The sequence below is a fragment of the Macrobrachium rosenbergii genome, chromosome 42 (assembly GCF_040412425.1).
Source record: "Macrobrachium rosenbergii isolate ZJJX-2024 chromosome 42, ASM4041242v1, whole genome shotgun sequence".
NCBI lineage: Eukaryota > Metazoa > Arthropoda > Malacostraca > Decapoda > Palaemonidae > Macrobrachium > Macrobrachium rosenbergii.
The window spans coordinates 55,077,507-55,096,871 of record NC_089782.1 but is presented as its reverse complement, the minus strand read 5'-3'; the positions used below and the strand labels follow the sequence as shown (position 1 = coordinate 55,096,871).

The 19,365-nt window shown below is 44.8% G+C and overlaps 1 protein-coding gene across 1 annotated transcript; it reads left to right on the top strand.

The window, feature by feature from the left end:
- The first annotated feature begins 2,076 nt into the window (after positions 1 to 2,076).
- LOC136827840 (uncharacterized) lies at positions 2,077 to 2,628 on the top strand. Its single transcript, XM_067085299.1, has one exon. The coding sequence runs from the start codon at positions 2,077 to 2,079 to the stop codon at positions 2,626 to 2,628; it is 552 nt and encodes a 183-aa protein (XP_066941400.1).
- The last annotated feature ends 16,737 nt before the right edge of the window (positions 2,629 to 19,365 follow it).

The following is a 19,365-nucleotide window of genomic DNA, read 5'->3' as shown; positions in this document are numbered from 1 at the left end:
AATGTAAAGGACCGACGGTTTGTATATCGTGTCGGAACAAATCACAATTTTTAAAAGTAAATAGTATTTTTCCTAACTATACAAACTTGAGGTCCTTTACATTTCATATTATGCCCACCTCATGCCACCCCTCAATCTGAACCTGGACTGAAAGGCAAACTGGAATGTTTAAACCGGGCGGGCGGGTATTCCCGCCTAAAATACCCGCCTACCTGGCAGTAGTTACTGCCTAACCACCTTGTTCAAGAGTTTCATGGCTGTGTCCAGCTTCGCCGGAAGTAATTCCTCCTAATGTAAAGGACCTCAGGTTTGTATAGTTAGGAAAAATACAATTTAGGCTACTTTTAAAAATTGTGATTTTTCTTCCTGAACGGCGGTCAGAGAAGGTACTCTTGTAAAGTCCCCGCTCAAAGTGTTCTCTATGATGAACATCCCGTTTTTTTGCGGTGCCTTCACATGCGACCTAAGGTCGGACGAACACAATCTTATTATCCTATTGTGAATTGTATATTTATTACCTGTTCATTTGCCCGTGTACCACGTATATGTGTCAGAGTATTTTGATGTCCAACCAGCTATTGTTAATCATCATGTTTTCTGTATGTACCTGTCCTGTTTTGTGTAGAGAAATAGTTTGACCTCAGGTCTCTTGTAAATTTTTGTACCAGCAGTCTCTGAGTATACGCCGACGTCCGCACGCCGCTTTATGAGCCGGTCGCTTCATTTCCCCCACCAAAATCACTTTCGTGCATCATAATAAAGTTTTCATCTAACCTCCCCATCTCGCAGACTCATCATCAACATAGAGTTACGGGCTGCTCTAGGAGCAAGAGCCCGTGTTGGCACAAGGCCAGCTAAATCTAAAACAACAACAACAACGTCGCTTCATCGATAAACCATTACGGGCTGCTCTAGGAGCAAGAGCCCGTGCTGGCACAAGGCCAGCTAAATTTGAAACAACAACATCAATAAACCAGCAGTACTTGTCTTCCTGCTCATTATTTCCCACCTCTCACACTCTAAATCAACAATGCAGCCATTATTGCATGTTACAGAATTTACAAAGGGGTATTGAAGAAAATACATGATATCAAAAAGATCAATTGCGCGTCGATGTCGTGTCTGACGGACACCTATACGGCGCGAATGATTTGACTCCCACGAGTATTAAACAATGCTTAAAACGACTAGACGAGAGTTTTATGACGGCAAAAACTCTGCGCAGTAATTTTGAGAATTCTGTATAGCCTGAAAATAATAACATTGATGTACCTTGTAGCCTACACCTCAGTCTAACAGGAAAGAATCAGTATGATACACAGTTTACTAGAAGTATAAGAAGTACCAGATATAAATTGCCCGCAAAATTTGACGATTTTGTAGGGACCAAGAAATTGTTATTTATTTAATTCGTCAAGAAATGATTGAGTTTATATACAGCACTGCACTTTTGTCTTGTTGAATAGCAAAACCGTATTCTCTATGCATACAAATAGGCTCCTTTTTTTATCTTTAAAACTACGTATACAAATCTATATATATATTCTTTTTTCATTTAAAACACCGAGATGTTGCAATATTAAGAGCTACTGTGCTCTGTGTACATTGTACATCATATCTTTGTATCAGTTGTAAATGCTCAGTAAAGAAGAAGAAGCGCCCTCTGCTTCACGCTTTGTAAACATTGACCAGCGTATCACTAAATGCATCCTTTTATTATATCCCATGACATCGCTGTAATTAAGTATCATCACAAGAAGGGTGACAAGTGCATCCTTGATAAGGTTAATATCTCATTTTCAATCTTGAAACACATAACAGACATGTTGATGAACTTTTAATTAATGTTCCCACACATGAGATGTTTGCTTTTGGAAATGGAACAAGATTCACGGTCACCCACATCTTTCCCGACTCAGCCGCCTGTTGCTTCAACATCCTTCGCATCTCAGACGTCTGTTACTTCAGCATCCTTAGTGCCTCAGCCTCCTGTTGCTTCAACATCCTTTTTGCCTCAGCCTCCTGTTGCTTCAACATCCTTTGCACCTCAGCCTCCTGTTGCTTCAACTTTCCTTCATGCCTCATCAGCCTCCTGCTGCTTCAACATCCTTCATGCCTCATCAGCCTCCTGTTGCTTCAACATCCTTTGTGTCTTATCAGCCTCCTGTTATTTCAACATCCTTTGTGCCTTATCAGCCTCCTGTTGCTTCAACATCCGTCGCACCTCATCAGCCTCCTGTTGCTTCAACATCCTTTGTGCCTCATCAGCCTCCTGTTGCTTCAAAATCCTTTGCGCCTCATCAGCCTCCTGTTGCTTCAACATCCTTTGCGCCTCATCAGCCTCCTGTTGCTTCAACATCCTTTGCGCCGCAGCTTTCTGTGCAGCCCAAAAAACTTTACTGCCTGACGCCGCAGCAAGCAGCTCAACTTCAACGGCTGTATTCTTGGCCAGACAGTATTCCTGGGGGTGGGTTGTCTTCACCCTTAGTCATGACACTGCCGTCGCCTCCGACGCTGTCCAATATCAGCCAAGACCCCAGTGACAGTTTCATGGAGAACATATTTCCCTCTAGTGGAAGTCCCGAAAAAAGCATTCCTTTGATGCCGGCTAACTCTAGTACTCGTTAATTTGTTGTAGCTTACCTTTTCTCTGTGATTCCTACTAAAGAGTATTTTGGTTCCCTTTTTTGTTCTTTTTATTATTGTTCACACAATAATAAAAAGAAATAGTTCTTGTAACTGTTCTCTACTATAAATTCCTTTTGTACCTTTTGTATGTGATACTATAAATTCTTGTGCTACGATAAATTGTATATATTTATATTTTTATAATATAATAAATTGTGTAAAATGTTTTTATTGTATATACTAAACTATCCTAAAAGCAATAAGTTAATTCTATAACTGTGTTTTATGTTGAAATGCTGAACACAGTAATTTTTGGGTAACAACTTTCTATTCGTTCCAACACGATACACAAACCCTCGGTCCTGTACATTAGGAATTACTTTCAGCGTAGGCTGGAAATGGCCGTTGAACTTTCGAGCAAGGTGGTTAGGCAATTAACTATCGTCCAGGAGGTGGGAGTACCCCCTGCCCAGATGTAACCATTCCAATTTGCTTTTAGCTGTCGCAGAATGCCGACGTTGTTCTTCGCTCTCTGCCTGACTGCCCTTCAAATTTCCCGGTGGGATTTTTCCTTGCTATTGCTTCATAATGAATGTTGATAAGCCTTCTAAGCCCTCCTATCCCCAGCGTGTGTGTCCTGGGGTGGGAGGCAAAAGATGTAATAATTTCGATCTAGAGTCGACACAGACCCACACGCCCTCTGCCCAATTTCCAGGGGATGTGTGTGTTCATGCAACTCTCCTTGCAGTGAGTGTTGTGCCTGGTCTCCCGAGCAATGGAAGAGGTTTGAAGGGAGGAGAAACTACCGTCGGAAGCCTGCCAAGGAATCGTCCGAGGGTAACATGGGCCCGACGACTCCAGTGGTGGCTAATCTGTCTGGATTGTTCCTCCCTCCTGGCAAACTTCCCCCGCTTGCTCCCTCTCCCTCGGGTGAGGACTCCCCCTCCCTTCTTCATTTGTTTCATCGGATGTGGAAGGGCATGGGGGAGCGGTTGCTCAGGACATCCTCTCTAGGGCTTTCCCTCGCTCTGGGGGTGAATTTTTCCCCCGGAGTGAGTGGAGGTTGCCCATTTTGACCCGACTGTATCAGGCTTGGGGGTGGAAGCACCTTCCATGGACCAGGTATCGGACTTATCTTCTGCCTTGCTACACCTGGGTCTACTTGGCGTTCCGTCACTGGAGGGCCTGGTGTCCCACTTGTCTGGCGCTCCAGTGACAACCCACTTGGCTGTCACCATGTCAGCATTTGGGAAACTACCTGTGATGGTGGCTTCGCATCTTGACACCCAGGTATCGGCTGCCCCTGCCACTCACTATCTTGTACCGCTGCCGCCTGGGTTCTTGGCCCCGCTATCTCGCCCTGGTCCTTTGTATATGGTGACATCATCAGTGCCATACATATCTTTTCCTGCTCCAGTTGCTGACCCTGGTTTGTTCATGGCAATGGTCCCAGCTCCTCGCTTCCCAGTCTCTCGGTCCGGCCTGGCTGCTGACGCACCACTCGTGCCTTCAACCCTGGCTCAGCGCAGCCTGGTTGCTCACGTGCCACCTTTGCCTTTAACCCTGGCTCCTCCCCTGGACATTCCTGTCTGCTGTGCTAATGTATCTGCCCTGGCAACTGCTGGCCCGAGCAATGTCTCTGCTGCCTGGGTTGCGCCTGCTGCTGTGGCCCCCCTGGTTGCTCCTGAGTCTTTGGCTGCTCCTGCTTGGTTTGGGGACCTGACCTCGATCCTGAGGAAGATGGCAAAGAAGAAGTCAAAGAAGAGATCGCGGAAGGTGGCATCGTCTTCATCGTCGTCGCCTTCGTCTTTGTTTGCTGTTTCTTCTTCGTCTTCTCCTGAGGCTACCCAGCCAAAGAAGAAGAAGCCTGCCTCTTCCCCACAAAGAGGTCTCGCACCGAGGCCTCTAAGGGACTGCCTCTTTCCACAGGGAAGGTGGTGGGATCTCTTGCTGGCTCTTCCTGATCCACGGATCAGGGAACTGCTGCTCTGGCCCCTGGTCAGTCACATCGGGAGCCAAGGGTGTGCAGACCACGGTCTGCACTCCCCCTGCTGCGCTGAAGAAACCTGCTTCTAAGGACACTCGCTCGTGAGTCGCTCCGAGTACCCGGGTTTCCAAGGAGACCCGGGTACCCCAGTCTGGTATGGGAGAAACCTCTCTCCATACAGACTTGGGCGTGGGGCGAGAGAAAGAGTTCGGGCATGCAGGTGCCCCGACTCTTCCTGCTGGTACTTCTGCGAATGCTAAGCCAGGTTCCCTCAAGTCCGGACATCTGGAGAAGCAGAGAAGAGGTCCCCTGCTCAGTCTTCCCAAGAGGTTACGGCCTCGAAGAAGACTGAGGCGCATCTAGAGGACAGCGCAAGTTTGCGCCAGCCAGCCACGCGCTCGACTCCTCCCAGTCCCCAGCCACGTCCGTGCGGCCAGACTGGCTCGGGGGAGGCAAATGCACGGCTCAACTCATGCAAGTCGCTCCACTCTCCTCGGGAGACTGCTTCACCCAGGCAAAAGTGCTCTCCTCAACCTGGGCTTCCGTCACCATCGCGGGTTGGTGATCACTCCCGGCCCGCTGCCCCTGTTGGTTCTGCCAGCAGGGCCAGTGGGGGCGCCCGATCCTCCTTGCCTGTCCCCTCTACTTCCTGGGCTCCTTCCAGGGGGCACAAGTCAGACAGGAGGAACTCTTGCAAGTTGTCTCCCCAGAGTTCTACCTCGGGGGCGTATGTGCCTGGCTCGGTCCTCAGTTCGACCAGGTCTTATGCCCGTGTGGTGCAGGAAGGATCACAGGAGTCTGCCGAGGTTCTCCCTCCTGCAGGGAGAGTAGATCTGGAGGACCGCACCCTGGAAGGACTCAAGGGTCCTCTTCCCCAGGATGCGGACACCCCTGAGATACAGAGGACATTTGCTGAGGTTATTGCGCTGATTCATCAGCACAACGACCTCAGGGAAGGGACCACGGCCTCATCTGTGGATCGTCTGTCGTGCCTCGAATCCTACTGGGGGCCCAAGAAGGAACCCAAGGCTTCGGTGGGGCTGCCGTAGTCCACACTTGCCGAGGGGTCCTCTATCAAGTGAATGGTCTTGTGTCTGGGCAAGACAATTCGCTCAGATCAAACCACTTGGACAAGCTTCTTCCCCCTCCTCTGCCTTGCCAGAAGTGCTTCTACACTCCGTCGGAAAGGGCATTGCTGCCTAAACAGGTTGATCCAGACCTGGTTCATCTGGATCAGGGTCTTACGTTGCAGCAACTTACTGTAGAGAGCATCTCCCTCTCTCAGCAAGAAGCCACAACCCTGGAAGCCACTGCCATGGTGGCCTTCCAGGCAGTCTCCTGGCTGGATCAATGGTCTTTCACAGTATCCAGGGTGGCTGCTTCCTGGGGCACTATTGTACCTGGGGAGGACTCTGCCTTTGGGAGACTATGCCAGTCTGGAGGTAGGGCCATCTCCTACCTTGCCCACAAGGCGGCAAACCTCTCTCTCGCTTCTCCAGGTCCGTGGGGCCCGAGTCAGCAATGACCCTGCAGAATGGACCGTTGCTGGGTTCCGCCTCTCTCTTCCCTAGAGAGTTGGTGGACGCTGCGGTGGATAAGCTCTGGGCTGATGACAGCAACCGGCTTGTCCACCAGGCAGGGCCAAGACCTCTGGGTCTTCACGTTCCACTGCAGCCAGGCCCTCGGGTCAGGCTAGCACTTCCTCGGCAAATTGTCGTCAGTCACCTGTCATCACTGGAGAAGCTGGTACCTCATGGGCGTCTTCACCTGCGGTCTCTACAATGGAGGCTAAAGGAGTATTGGTCCCAGTCCCAAGACCCCCAGTCCTTTCTCATCCCTCTTTCCGAGGAGGTGAGAAAGGACCTTCGCTGGTGGATGGACGACAGGAACCTCTAGATAGGGGTATCCCTGCATACTCCCCCTCTGGACATGCTGTTGTTCTCAGACACATTGACCGAGGGATGGGGCGCACACCTGGAGGAGTTGCTGACTTCGGGAGTGTGGCACCGAGATGACAAGCACCTTCACATCAACATCCTGGAACTCAAGGCAACCTTCCTGGCTCTCCAAGAGTTCCAGGATCGAGTGATGGGACACTTCGTGGTACTGATGAGCGACAGTACCACAGTAGTGGCATACGTCAACAAGCAGGGGGGTCTAGTATCCCTCCCACTCCACCAGTTGACAATGCAGGTGCACGAGTGGGCCGTGGCTCACTCTGTAGAGCTGTCAGCAAGGTACATTCCAGGCAAGAGGAATGTTGTGGCAGACAAGCTCAGCCGCCGGAATCAGGTGATAGGAACCGAATGGTCCCTTCACTCGGAAGTGACGGAAAGGCTATTCGACCTGTGGGGGCGTCCAGTCATCGACCTGTTTGCCACCTGGCACAACAGAAAACTCCAGGTCTTCTGCTCGATCATGCCAGACCCATGGGCCGCTGCGGAGGATGCGTTCCAGTACCTGTGGGACAACCTCGATGTTTACGCCTTTCCTCTGTTCTGTCTGATTCGCCAGTAATCAACCAAGTGATGATCACTCCGAATCTCAGGATGATTCTGGTGGCACCCAAATGGCCGCAGGCCATTTGATATTCTGACCTGTTAGCTCTACCTCCGAGGTGCCAAGAGAGATCCCCCACTGGCCCAACCTGCTGTGTCAACCCCACGTAGAGCAGTACCACCAGGCAGTGCAGCCCGTGTCTTCACGGCTGGAGGTTATCCACCAACTCCTGTGATCAAGAGGCTTTTCGCGTCATGCAGCAACGGAGATGGCTGGGTACCTGAGACGATCCTCCGCGGCGGTATACCAGGGAAAGTGGTCCATCTTCTGTGGTTGGTGTCGTTGACGGGGTATCTCTCCGGTCGGAGCTACTATTTACCAGTTCGCGGATTCCTCGTCTTCCTTCTCCAAGAGAAGCTTCTCTCTGTTTCAGCTGTGAAAGGCTACTGCACGCTACTGCGCTGCACTCAGCCTAGTCTTGCAGCTGAAAGGAGTAGACATCTCTTCCTCCTTCGAGAATTCCCTACTGATGAGAAACTTCGAAAGGTCTTGCCCACCCAGGGATCTCAGGCCCCGTGTGTGGGATGTGATTCTCATTCTAAGGAGCCTGACTCGTGCACCGTATGAGCCTTTACGAGAGTCGTCAGACAGGGATCTGACCCTCAAGACTGTCTTCCTGCTGGCCCTGGCATCGGCGAAGAGAGTTGGTGAACTGCACGGACTTTCCTTCGACGTTAAACACTTGAGGGGGTGGGGATCAGTTACACTCGATTTCGTCCTGAATTTCGTATCGAAGACTCAGAATCCTTTGGCCCTGACGCACGGTTCAAGTCCTTCACGATTCCCTCCCTAGAGGACTTTGTGGGTAATGAACCAGACGAGATGCTACTGTGTCCTGTTAGAGTGCTGCGGCACTATCTGAAGAGGACTCAACGTCTCTGGCCTGAGTGTCAACGACTCTTCGTTAGTACTGGCTCGACCAAGAAAGAAGTGTCCAAGAACACGATCTCTTTCTGGCTTCTTTAGACGATAAGGAGAGCGTATTCTGCTGCAGGAGAAGACGACACCAGTACGCTACATCCTAGAACTCACGAAGTCTGCGGCATTGGTCCATCCCTCGCATTCCAGAAGAACATGTCGGTTCTACAGGTGCTGAAGGCAGGTGTGTGGTCCCAGCAGACGACCTTCACCTCCTTCTACCTCTGGGATGTTGCTCACAAGTCGTTGGACACTTTTTCCTTGGGTCCCGTGGTGGCTGCTCAACAAGTTGTGTAGCTTACCCGGCTCCTCTAACAGGACAGGTTGCATCTCGCCTAAGATGTACAGTTGTGATTGGGAGAATGAATGTGGAGTGACTGGCCTCTCTTCTTTCTCCCCGTCCTGGCTCTCTTCCCACGGGCAGGGAGCAGACGCACCGTTACATGCTGGATCTGGCGGTCGATGCAGGTAAGCATCCAATGGTAGCTCCCATTCTATTTTCCGTTCAGGTTGATAGAAGCAACCCCACTCCTTCCTCTGCCGTAATGTCATCCGACTCCAAGTTTTTCTTTGCCTATTTTGCACGCAAAGGGGCCCAGAAGTCTGACAACTGATCCCGCGTTTCTTACAACCCGATCATTTTGTCAGAGGCAGTTTTCCCTTCCTCGCTGTATCGACCAGGAAGGGAAGACAAGGTGTGGTGAACTCCAGTGAGTTCAGGAGACTCACTCAGATTCCTCCGTCCAACCATTGAGTCTTCGTAATGTAAAGGACCGAGGGTTTGTATATCGTGTCGGAACAAATCACAATTTTTAAAAGTAAATTGTATTTTTGCTAACTATAAAACCCGAGGTCCTTTACATTTCATAGCCCTTTGTTGGCTGAGTCAGTTGAGCTTCAGACTGTCACTCGATGGGTCGGAGTTCAATTCCCGCGGCTGGCTGATGAAGAGTTAGAGGAATTTATTTCTGGTGATTGAAATTCATTTCTCGCTATAATGTGGTTCGGATTCCACAATAAGCTGTAGGTCCCGTTGCTAAGTAACCAATTGGTTCTTAGCCACGTAAAATAAGTCTAATCCTTCGGGCCAGCCCTAGGAGAGCTGTTAATCAGCCTCAGTAGTCTGGTAAAACTAAGGTATACTTAACTTTACATTTCATGCCCACCTCATGCCACCCCTGAATCTGATACCTGGACCGAAAGGCAAATTGGAATGTTTACATCCGGGCAGGCGGTACTCCCGCCTAACCACCTTGTTCGAAAGTTCAGCGGCTGTTTCCAGTCTATGCTGAAAGTAATTCCTAATGTAAAGGACCTCGGGTTTGTATAGTTAGGAAAAATGCAATTTACTTTTTAAAATTGTGATTTCTACAAGGTTACTGAACTGGAGATGAATGAAGGTCGATATTTTCATAAGCTCAGATAAAGAAAAAATGAAACTTAAAACTTGTAAAAAATAATGTACAAATCAATAATATTAAACTGGATATAAATGAGGTAATGATATATTTTCATAAGTCCATAAGATTTGCACATTTTAAAAAATGTGCAAATCAAAATTAGCAGTAGTTTTGAAATATTTTCAGAATATCAGCGGGCAAGATTATATACCTCGATTCAAGGGCAAGCCACTCAGTTAAAAGAAGATTTTAGCTGCAAGAATTATTGACATAATTTGGTAATCCTGAATGATTTATATAAGGTTCAGATTTTTGCAATTTTAAGGTTATTAGGATAGGTTATGCCAGGCCTAGCCGATGTTGACTAGGTTTTCAGCCTAGGCTAACCTATCTCAACAGGGATTTGACTGTTCTCACTGTGTGTGTGCCTAGCCTAAATATAACCATGTCTACTGAAGGGATTACAACTTTCTCCTCTAATACTACTGTGTATGCCAGTGACTTATGTGTCTCCATATAGAGTTAAAATATGACCCAGAATACAACATAAAATAAAATATATTTTCTAATAATATTGTAAGGGCATCAAACCGCCCCTCCATTCCTTGTGTTTTGCTCTACATTTGTACATAAATCATGTCGTATTTGTCACTTGTTATTGTTTCAGATTCTTTATGTATCTCATTATATATATGTATCATTCTACAGCCTATTCGCTAATATATATATCTGCCTTATACATGTTCTGTAATGCTCTGTATATGTCATCTTATGTCTTTCAAAAACACAATTCTGTACAGATGCAGCGGGGGCCGCAGGTCACCCACTAACTTTCTGTCTGCTTTCCTCATTATAAGTACCTGTTGTGAACAATAAAGAATCAGTCTCACATGTTCGTCCGGCACAGTATCAACAATATAGGTTAAAATATGACGAATACAACATGAAATAAAATATATTTTCGTTGGGCGAGGAACTGCATAGTGTGCCAGACGAGCAAAAATCTTGCCACATGAAATCATATCTGCCTTATACATGGGATCTTATGTCTTTCAAAAACACAATTTGTACAGATGCAGCGATTTCCTCATTATAGTACCTGTTGTGAAACAATAAAGAATCAGTCTCACATGTTCGTCCGCACAGTATCAACAAGGACGTATCCAACCACGCCGTCGTCGCTTCGGCCATATCCACGTCGACGTTGTCGGCCCCCTTCCACAGTCCGGAGGAGCAAGATACTCCCTGATGATTACAGACTGCTCCACCCGTTGGCCCGAAGCAACCCCCATGAAGGAGGCATCCACAGTGTCGTGTGCAGAGGCCCTTCTCTCCAGCTGGATCAGCCGCTTCGGAGTGCCCAACAGCATCACCCCGGACAGGGACCCTGCCTTCCTCTCAGAACTCTGGGTCTCTCTGGCACGTCTGATGGGCACGAAGCTGCACAGCACCACGGCGTACAACCCCGCAGCAAACAGCATGATCAAGAGAGCCCACCACTCTCTTAAGGCAGCTCTCATGGCACGCTGCACCGACGAGAACTGGAATGCACAGCTCCCCTGGGTCCTCTTGGGTCTTTGCACCACACCTAAAGCAGATGGCGACGCCTCCCCGGCAGAAAAAGTCTACGGGGAAACATTGGTTGTGCCCGGAGAATTCTTCCCGCCGTCAGCTGGAGCTGCAGATACACTCCTCCCGAGGTTGAGGTAACTCTCATGGACGTTCACTCCCTCCCATAGGATCTTCACCGACAGGACCAGCAAATACAACCCACCCACCTTAGACTCCTGCGCCTATGTCTTCATCAGGGTGGACGCTCGTCGGCCGCCCCTAACGAGGCCCTACAGGGGGTCCACAGAGTCATCAGGTGGGCACCTAAGGCATTCCTGCTGGACATCCACGAGAGTGAGGACTGGGTAACGGTCGACAGGCTAAAACCAGCTTTCCTGTTGGACAACAAAATCAGCGAGGAGACAGGCAGGCGACCCAGAGTTCCCCCTCAGCAACACTCCACAGGAACAGCCGCCCCCATGCCGAAAAGAGGTCCAGGACGGTCCAGGAAACAGCCTGCGCCAGAATCAGAGGTCGCGCCCACACCCCGCCTGCAGTTCTCGAGAAGTAGAGGCCCACTCAAGTTGCCACAGCGCCTCCGCGATTGATGTGTCATCCAATAATTTCTCGCATAATTATTGTGTTGTGGGGGGGGGGAAGTATTGTAAGGGCGTCAAACTGCCTCTCCGTTCCTTGTGTTTTGCTCTACATTTGTACATTAATCATGTCATATTTGTCACTTGTTATTGTTTCAGATTCTTTATGTAGCTCATTATATGTATCATTCTACGGCATATTCGCCGATATATATATCTGCCTTGTACATGTTCTGTAATGCTCTGTATATGTCATTTTATGTCTTTCAATAAACACAATTCTGTACGGATGCAGTGGGGGCCCGCAGGTCGCCCACTACCTTTCTGTCCGCTTTCCGCATTATAAGTACCTGTCGTGAACAATAAAGAATTAGATTCACTTCTGACCTTTCTTGAACCTCACAATATAAATATTTTTGGATTTTAATTATTACATAGTTTTTAAGCATGATTTCCTTTTATACAAATAAGTCAGTGAGTTGACTGCAATCGAACACAATTTATTAGAATGTTCTGAAGTATATAAGTGAAAAGGCATCTTCTATTTTGAGTAAAATATATATTACATTCAAGATTTTCAGTATTCTTGATATATTTTGAGAACTTCACATATAGGTAAATGACACTGATTACAACTTAAAAGACAATATTTTGGTAATAATATAAATAATTTTTTATTTTAACTCTTATTTATGAAAGGTACAAAAATTTTCAACATAACTTTCTTAAGTATGGAAAGGCATTTTGTACTGTCTTCTTAAATCCTCGATTCCCGCCAATGAATGGAGCCTGCAGGGGAGTTCACATAATCACGAAGATGGTCAGTCACGTTGAGCCTTCCCAGCCACGGTTGCCGTCTGCCGTGGGAGAGTCATGCTGGGTAAAGTTTCTTCAGACCAACATCTGCCAGGTAGGACCTCATGTGTCAACGAGTCCTCTTCATGTCCCTCACTCCTGGCATGAGTTTTCTTGCCATGATTAAGTTGTGCAACACACAGGCGGCCAACACCACGGACTCGACATGATCATGGCGAAGTTTTATCGGGGTGTGAAACACTGAATCTGTGGGAGACAAATGGAAAACAGTTATTAGAAATAGATGGTATACAAAAGGTATTTCAAATTAAGTACGTATTATTTCTTAGTGAAAGAAGAAAAGGATGGTATACAAAAGGAACTTCATATTAATTGCATATTTCAACAAGCGGACCAGATAAAGATAATATTTTGTGAACAATATCTACCTGCTTGCTAGGATCACAAAGGCATTCTCCACTGTACGTTGTGCCCTGCTTAGTCGATAATTGTAGATGCGTATCATGTGTTCAGGAATTGTTTGACTTCATGTAGGGTATGGTTTCATCATATACTTCTTAAGAGCGAAGGCGTCATCTCCAACGAAGAAGTAGTCGACTGGGGGTTTATCTTCAGTTTCATCTGGCAATCATTCAGGGGCAGGCATGTTGGCCTCATGTCGATCAAGCATTTTACAAAGCTGTGTCTTGGCAAAGACACAACCATCAGACTCGGACCCTATGGCACCTACAACCACGTACAGGAACTTGTACTCAGCGTCAACAACTCCTAGTAGAATTATAGAGTAGAACTTCTTATAATTAAAATAATGAGTTCCTCCAAAGGATGGGTTCTGGATGCAGATGTGTTTCCCATCTATTGCTCAAGGGTGTGTGGGAAATTCCATCGTTGCTCAAACCCACGGGCTACCTCCTTCCATTGCTCTGGGGTGCTGGGTACCTGCATGACCTCATCTCCATAGGCAGCCACAATGGCCATACAAGTCTCGGGCACAATACCGCTGACTGTGTTGGGAGCTACTCGGCATTGGTAGGACAGGCTCTTGTAGGATTCTCCAGTTGTAACGAAATGTAAGGTAATTGCTACACGCAGGCCCGGCTTAATGGGTCTTCTCCAGAATGTGAGGGTCTTCTTTATATAGGGCACGCCCCTTTCCACAATTTCATTTAAAGATCCTCCAAAATCCAGGTAAAATTCAGGTACAGTTCTGGAGCTTCAGTTGCCAATTCTCTCATCAAGTTCTCATAACCTTTCTTCTCTCTTATTTGTAAATAAGGCCAGACCCAGCGCCTTCTCAGTTTTCTTTTCTTCTTGCATTTTCGTTCCTGCAGGCACTTAACAATTCTTAACTGCAACAAGGCATCGTGGTAATCCAAAATATATTCTACTAATTCTGGATCATGTAAGTTCTCTGGTATGAGGCTCAACAAATCCGTGTCCTCCATCTTCTTGCTCTGTCTGCAACTGCAACAAGAATGGTGAGTGCTGAGTTCACCTGGCATTTAAATATGGTGGTATCCATGTGCACGACACATGGCGCTGCTGTTGCGTCTGTCAGCACGGACGTAACTAAGTCAGGCATAAATTGTCATGAATCGTCACGCCATCACGGACGTCGCCGTCCTGTCAAAACCGTTAAATGTGGGCGTGGCCTGAATCATCGGCGACTGTTGCGTACGACTACGCACGTTCGTAATCTCATCTCAACGTGCGCACTGCTGTCGTAAATGTTCATTACGTATGACGTTGTGGTGTCGTAATTAGCTGATTTTTCTTTTTTTTTTTTTTGAGGCCCGAGGCCCGTGACTGAAGCCGATCAGTCGCCAACCGCGTCGTAATGAGCAAATTACGACGGTCGCGGTCTTGAATCGCCAATGAGTGACGTGGGCATTAGGAAAAAAGAATTAGGAGCTATAATTAATTATTGCCCAAAATATTATAACAAAAATTTTATTTGTCAGAGCATAAAACTTAAAAATGTCAGCATTTACATTGAATACTTGATGTCTTGAGTCGAATATAGTATACGAGAAAAAAAAAAATTCAATATTTGAAAATTCCTGAATTTGAAGAAGCAGAATGAAAAAAAATATAATAAACGGGAGTCATTTCAAGTAAATTGACATTTTTTCCTTAATTAGACATAATGAAGCTAAGAAAAGCGGTACAGTCTGTAGACTGTGCTGCTTAACTCAGTCATCAAAAAAGGATGCTGGCATTTTTTCCAAGACAATATTCTGAAATGAGATCAAGAGGAAATGACTGTGAACTTTATTTAGTATAAAAAAATAGAAGAAATTAACTTTTCTCTAGGATATCATACATTTGCTGATTGTGAATCAGCAAATGTATGAATCATATATAGCGTTTATCAGATCGAAACAGTTTTTATCTTTGGGTTTCAAATATGAATTTACGAATAGTATTGAATCAAGTAATTCTTGTTCCATTTTATTTCTCTTTTAGTCTTACATCACCCAGCCTAGGAAAAAAAGCTCTGTTTCTGCATTTGAGTGCGGCAATGTTAAATCAAGTTTTCCCATCGAAGTTAGGTTCCTGTAAGCATAGCCTACAAATCAGAGTAATTTCTAAATTGTGAGAGATATTCTCAGAACTCTTCATTGCCCATTTTTTCAAGCATTTCATGTTCATCTGAGGTAAAGCAGACAGGTAAATCCTACCATTCCCTTTTGAAGTTCATTTGCGGATCCAATGAGACGTTCATATTTTGTAGATAAACTCTCTAGCTTGGCGATTTTCTTTACTTCTGAATTTAGTGCTGTTTTTTGGATTATAAATTTCATTTCTCTGAGTAAATTATCGAAAAGATGCAACCTTTTTACAAGTTCCACAATGGCTTCCTAAACCTACTTCCACAAAAGGATGTAACTTTAGTAAACTATCAGGACTAATCTTGGACGGTTCGGCCATACATTCCGGTCTGACGAAATTTTTTGCACAACTGTCTTATCATTCTGATGCTTTTTTTCGTGAAGGATAACAATGAAATTGTTCTTTCATTTTGGCAATGCATTCAACTGATTAAAATACCTTAAAGCATACTGCAAAAGACTAATAGGCTTTTCTATAATCGTTACTCTTTATTCAATCATTGCAATGCTGCATTTCAAGTTACCTTGTATCTACAAGTCTAAACATTTCGAACTAAATCCCCAGTATTTATTCTAAATTAGATGAAGCCTTACTTGCAACAATATGAAGTGAATGGCAAGTACGCTTGATAGTAAGAAAACTTCTGTCAGTTTCAGTTTGCAATTTTGCCATTAGTTTTTTCTTTATCAACTAACACACTTGCATATATCTGCTGCCATAGCAATGGAAAACCTTTGCTTTCAAAGCAAGATTTGACTACTACTTTTTCAACACTGCTATCTCTAGCATCATGGGAAATAGTTTCCAGAGGTTGTGTCACAACTTCAACTTCCTTGTTGTAAAAGTACCCAACTAAAACTGCCGTGATTTTGGCTTTAGCTAGATCAGTGCCCTCATCTAAAAGAGTGGAAAATTTATTCTTTTAAGAAAATCTCACCCCGTTTTTCTTTATCACTTTTAGCAATGACATTTTTGACAATGTGAGGATATTTTTATTTGCAAATTAACACCTTTAACAATTTCTGAATCTGGAATACCAAGTTTTAATGCTTTCATTAGATGGTCAGCAGTGTTCAAAGGATTATTTCAAATTTCTTTATATCATCCTGCTAGGTCTTTACTTTACTGCTTCTCTCCTTGCCTCCTTGAAGAACTGAACCTGCAGAGGATTGACTTTTCAGTACTCTAACGGACTTGATACCAGAACCTCTTTTGCTATACCATAGCTCTCAGAAAAAAGGATCTTACATTTTTTCTTGAACGACTTGATATATCCAGCCCTTCTGTTATCGAGTAGGAGCTTATTGCATAATCTTGGAGCGGCTAATTTAAAAACCCTAAAGCCTACTTTCGAACTGCGTGTTGGGCCGTATACCTTGAGTCCATCTGTACCTCTTCTTGTCTTGACTCCATCCGTTATAGACAGCAAGTCCCTCAGACATTTTGAACATCCAGTATTGATAGCTGGGTGAGTCATTACACATATTTGAAACTTCATTCTGATTTTAATAGGGGACCGATGTAACACACAATACAGGTGTAATCCTGTTACGCGATGCAACACTTTATCTGTCTTGCCGTTCTATTTAGTGTTTTTGCAGCTTATAGGTTGTATCTTAGGCACAGTGGCGGATTACCCAATGGGCTAACTAGGTTAAGCCTAAGGGCTCCCAAACATTGGGGGCCCCCCGTGGCCTCGAACTAGCCATAATATCAAAAATCGTATAATTGCAAAAAGAGTGGTAGGCCAGGAGAGGAACTAGAGGCCAATTTTGTGAAGATTTTTCGGTGCCAGGAGTCTGTCAGCTGCAGTGCTATTCCTTATCACGACAGCGCTCTAAACATTGCTTCAAACATTCTTGCAGTGACATCACAGTCTTATCCAAATGTTGCTATTGCTGTACGTATTTATCTTACACTGCCATGCAGAGTTTGTGAAGGAGAACGATCATTTTCAAAATTAAGTCACATAAAAAATGAAAAAAGATCCACAATGGGGCAAAACCGCCTTAACTGGCTGAGTTTAACAAATTAGCATTCGGCATGAGCTGGCAAAAAAAAAATTGATTTGCAAAATATTGTTGATAAATTTGCATGTGCAAAAGCTAGGAGAGTTACAATGTAAGTTGTATTCTTATTGCATTAAGTGGCATGTCATTTTAAGTTTGTCTTTATATTTTTTACCTGATTGTCATTGGTGTGAAGAAATAAAATTACATGATTTTGCCTTATTTTTTTTTTTATTAAACATCAAACTGATATCCCCAATCATTAATTTCTGAACAATCATTAATGTTCAACGTTTGGTTATGTGCATTATATAAGGTTAGGTTAATCTGCGACGTACTGTATACTCCCAAAATAAGCATAACTAACCTAATCTTAATTATTGTGTATTGCTCCAGTTTCCTCAATATTGCTTTGCATACAGCTTTAAAATGCTCCTAGAATTGCTCATATTTCAAAACCCCCAGCTGATATGGCTCACTTCTCTCGCCTGACAGGGTCTCTTCTGCATCCTTAGCCTAAGGACCCAAAGGGTCTTAATCCGGCACTGCTTAGGCAGATTATGACAGACAGGTTTGCAACACTCCACTCTGCTTATGAAACAATTAATCACAATTTTATGTCATAGAACGCGCATCAAGATATTTTTTAACAAAGGTAATGCTTCTAAGATGACGGCCAGTGACCCTTGCAGTATTATTGATTTGAGCACTAAGAGACAGGCTGCAATCTAATAGTACACCCAAACCATGTACTTTGTAAGCGGTCGGAACTACGTTACTATCCATATTTTGCCGAAAATCACCAAGGTTTCTTAAATAATTTTTTCCTTCCTACCAACATAAAATCCGTCTTATTTTCATTTAATTTCAACTGCTTCAATGTTATCTATTCCGCAACACTGGTATGAATATATTCTATTTTCTCATTTGTATCTTCAATATTGTTTACGTAAAAATGAAATTGGGTATCGTCTGCAAATAGCTTGAACTTTACCCATGTATTAGTAATATGTTTGACAATCCAGTAGTGTAGGCTAAATGCAAAATAAAATTGGGCCTAGTACACTTCCTTGTGGTACTCCTCTTCAGTACGCAATATTTTCATCCACACAGATAGTCTTTCAAAGACTAAAAATCTTCTTCAGTAATACCAACTGACTGTAAATCATTTAGAAGCAATTCATGAACAACTGAATCAAAAGCAGCCCTGAGATCGAGCAACGCTAAAATACCACATTTGCCTTCATCCATCATTTCTAATTTATCATTTACAACAGAGCATACTGTCTCCGTTTTTGGTCGATTCCGTGCAATAAAAAATGTCTTGATATTCCTCATAAGCGGGAGATGGGGAAGGTTCATTCTATACACTTTAAACCTTAAAAAATTTGGCATTATATTCTACGAAAAAGATCTCAAAGTCCACGTCCAATGAAGCCTTTGACTCTTGCTTTGCCAGCTTTTCCCATTTCCGTACGTCTTTGGTAGTCTGGGCATCCTATCTTCTTCGAATTACAGTAAAAGTAGACAGATGTTTTGGGGCGCGTTTCGTTATTTCTTCATAACAACATTCTCAAACCTGTGTTACATTCCTTTATATGTTGTAAAACTGGCGATCTGGTTGGCTTGGCCAGCAAGCAAGCAATGCGAGGAGAAATAACGTCGCAAATAAATTATGGTGGTTTTTAACCTGCGCTCTCCTTTTCTCACCGAGACTGAGATTTACAAAACATTTGTCTACTTTCACCGTGTGATGCCCAGACTACCAGAGAAGTACGGAAATGGGAAAAGCTGGCAAAGCAAGAGTCAAAGGCTTCACTGGACGCGGACTTCTTGAGATGTTTTTGTAGAATATAATGCAAAAATTGTTAAGGCTTAAGTGTATAGAATGATTCTTGTCTAATCTCCCGCTTGTGAGGAATGTCAATACATTCTTTTATTGCAAGAAATCGACCACAAACGGAGACAGTCTGCCCGTCTGAATACTCTTAGCAATCTTGATTTTACTCATGTAAAAACATTCTATTCAAAACGCCCTCCTGAGGTATAACGAACAGGTAATGAGAGTTCACAGACGGATGTTTGTCAACTAGGGAGGATCATTCGACTTAAACCAAAACAAGGACAAGTGCATATGTACAATTACTCCAACTATAATTATGTACTCAGCAGCAAAGAAAAGTTTCTGTTATCACTAGGAATGAACTTCTGCTTCCCACTGTTCAAGTACCCCGAGAAGTCGATTTTGTTGTGCTTCGAGCACTTCCTCTACCGACTAAAGCAGCAAC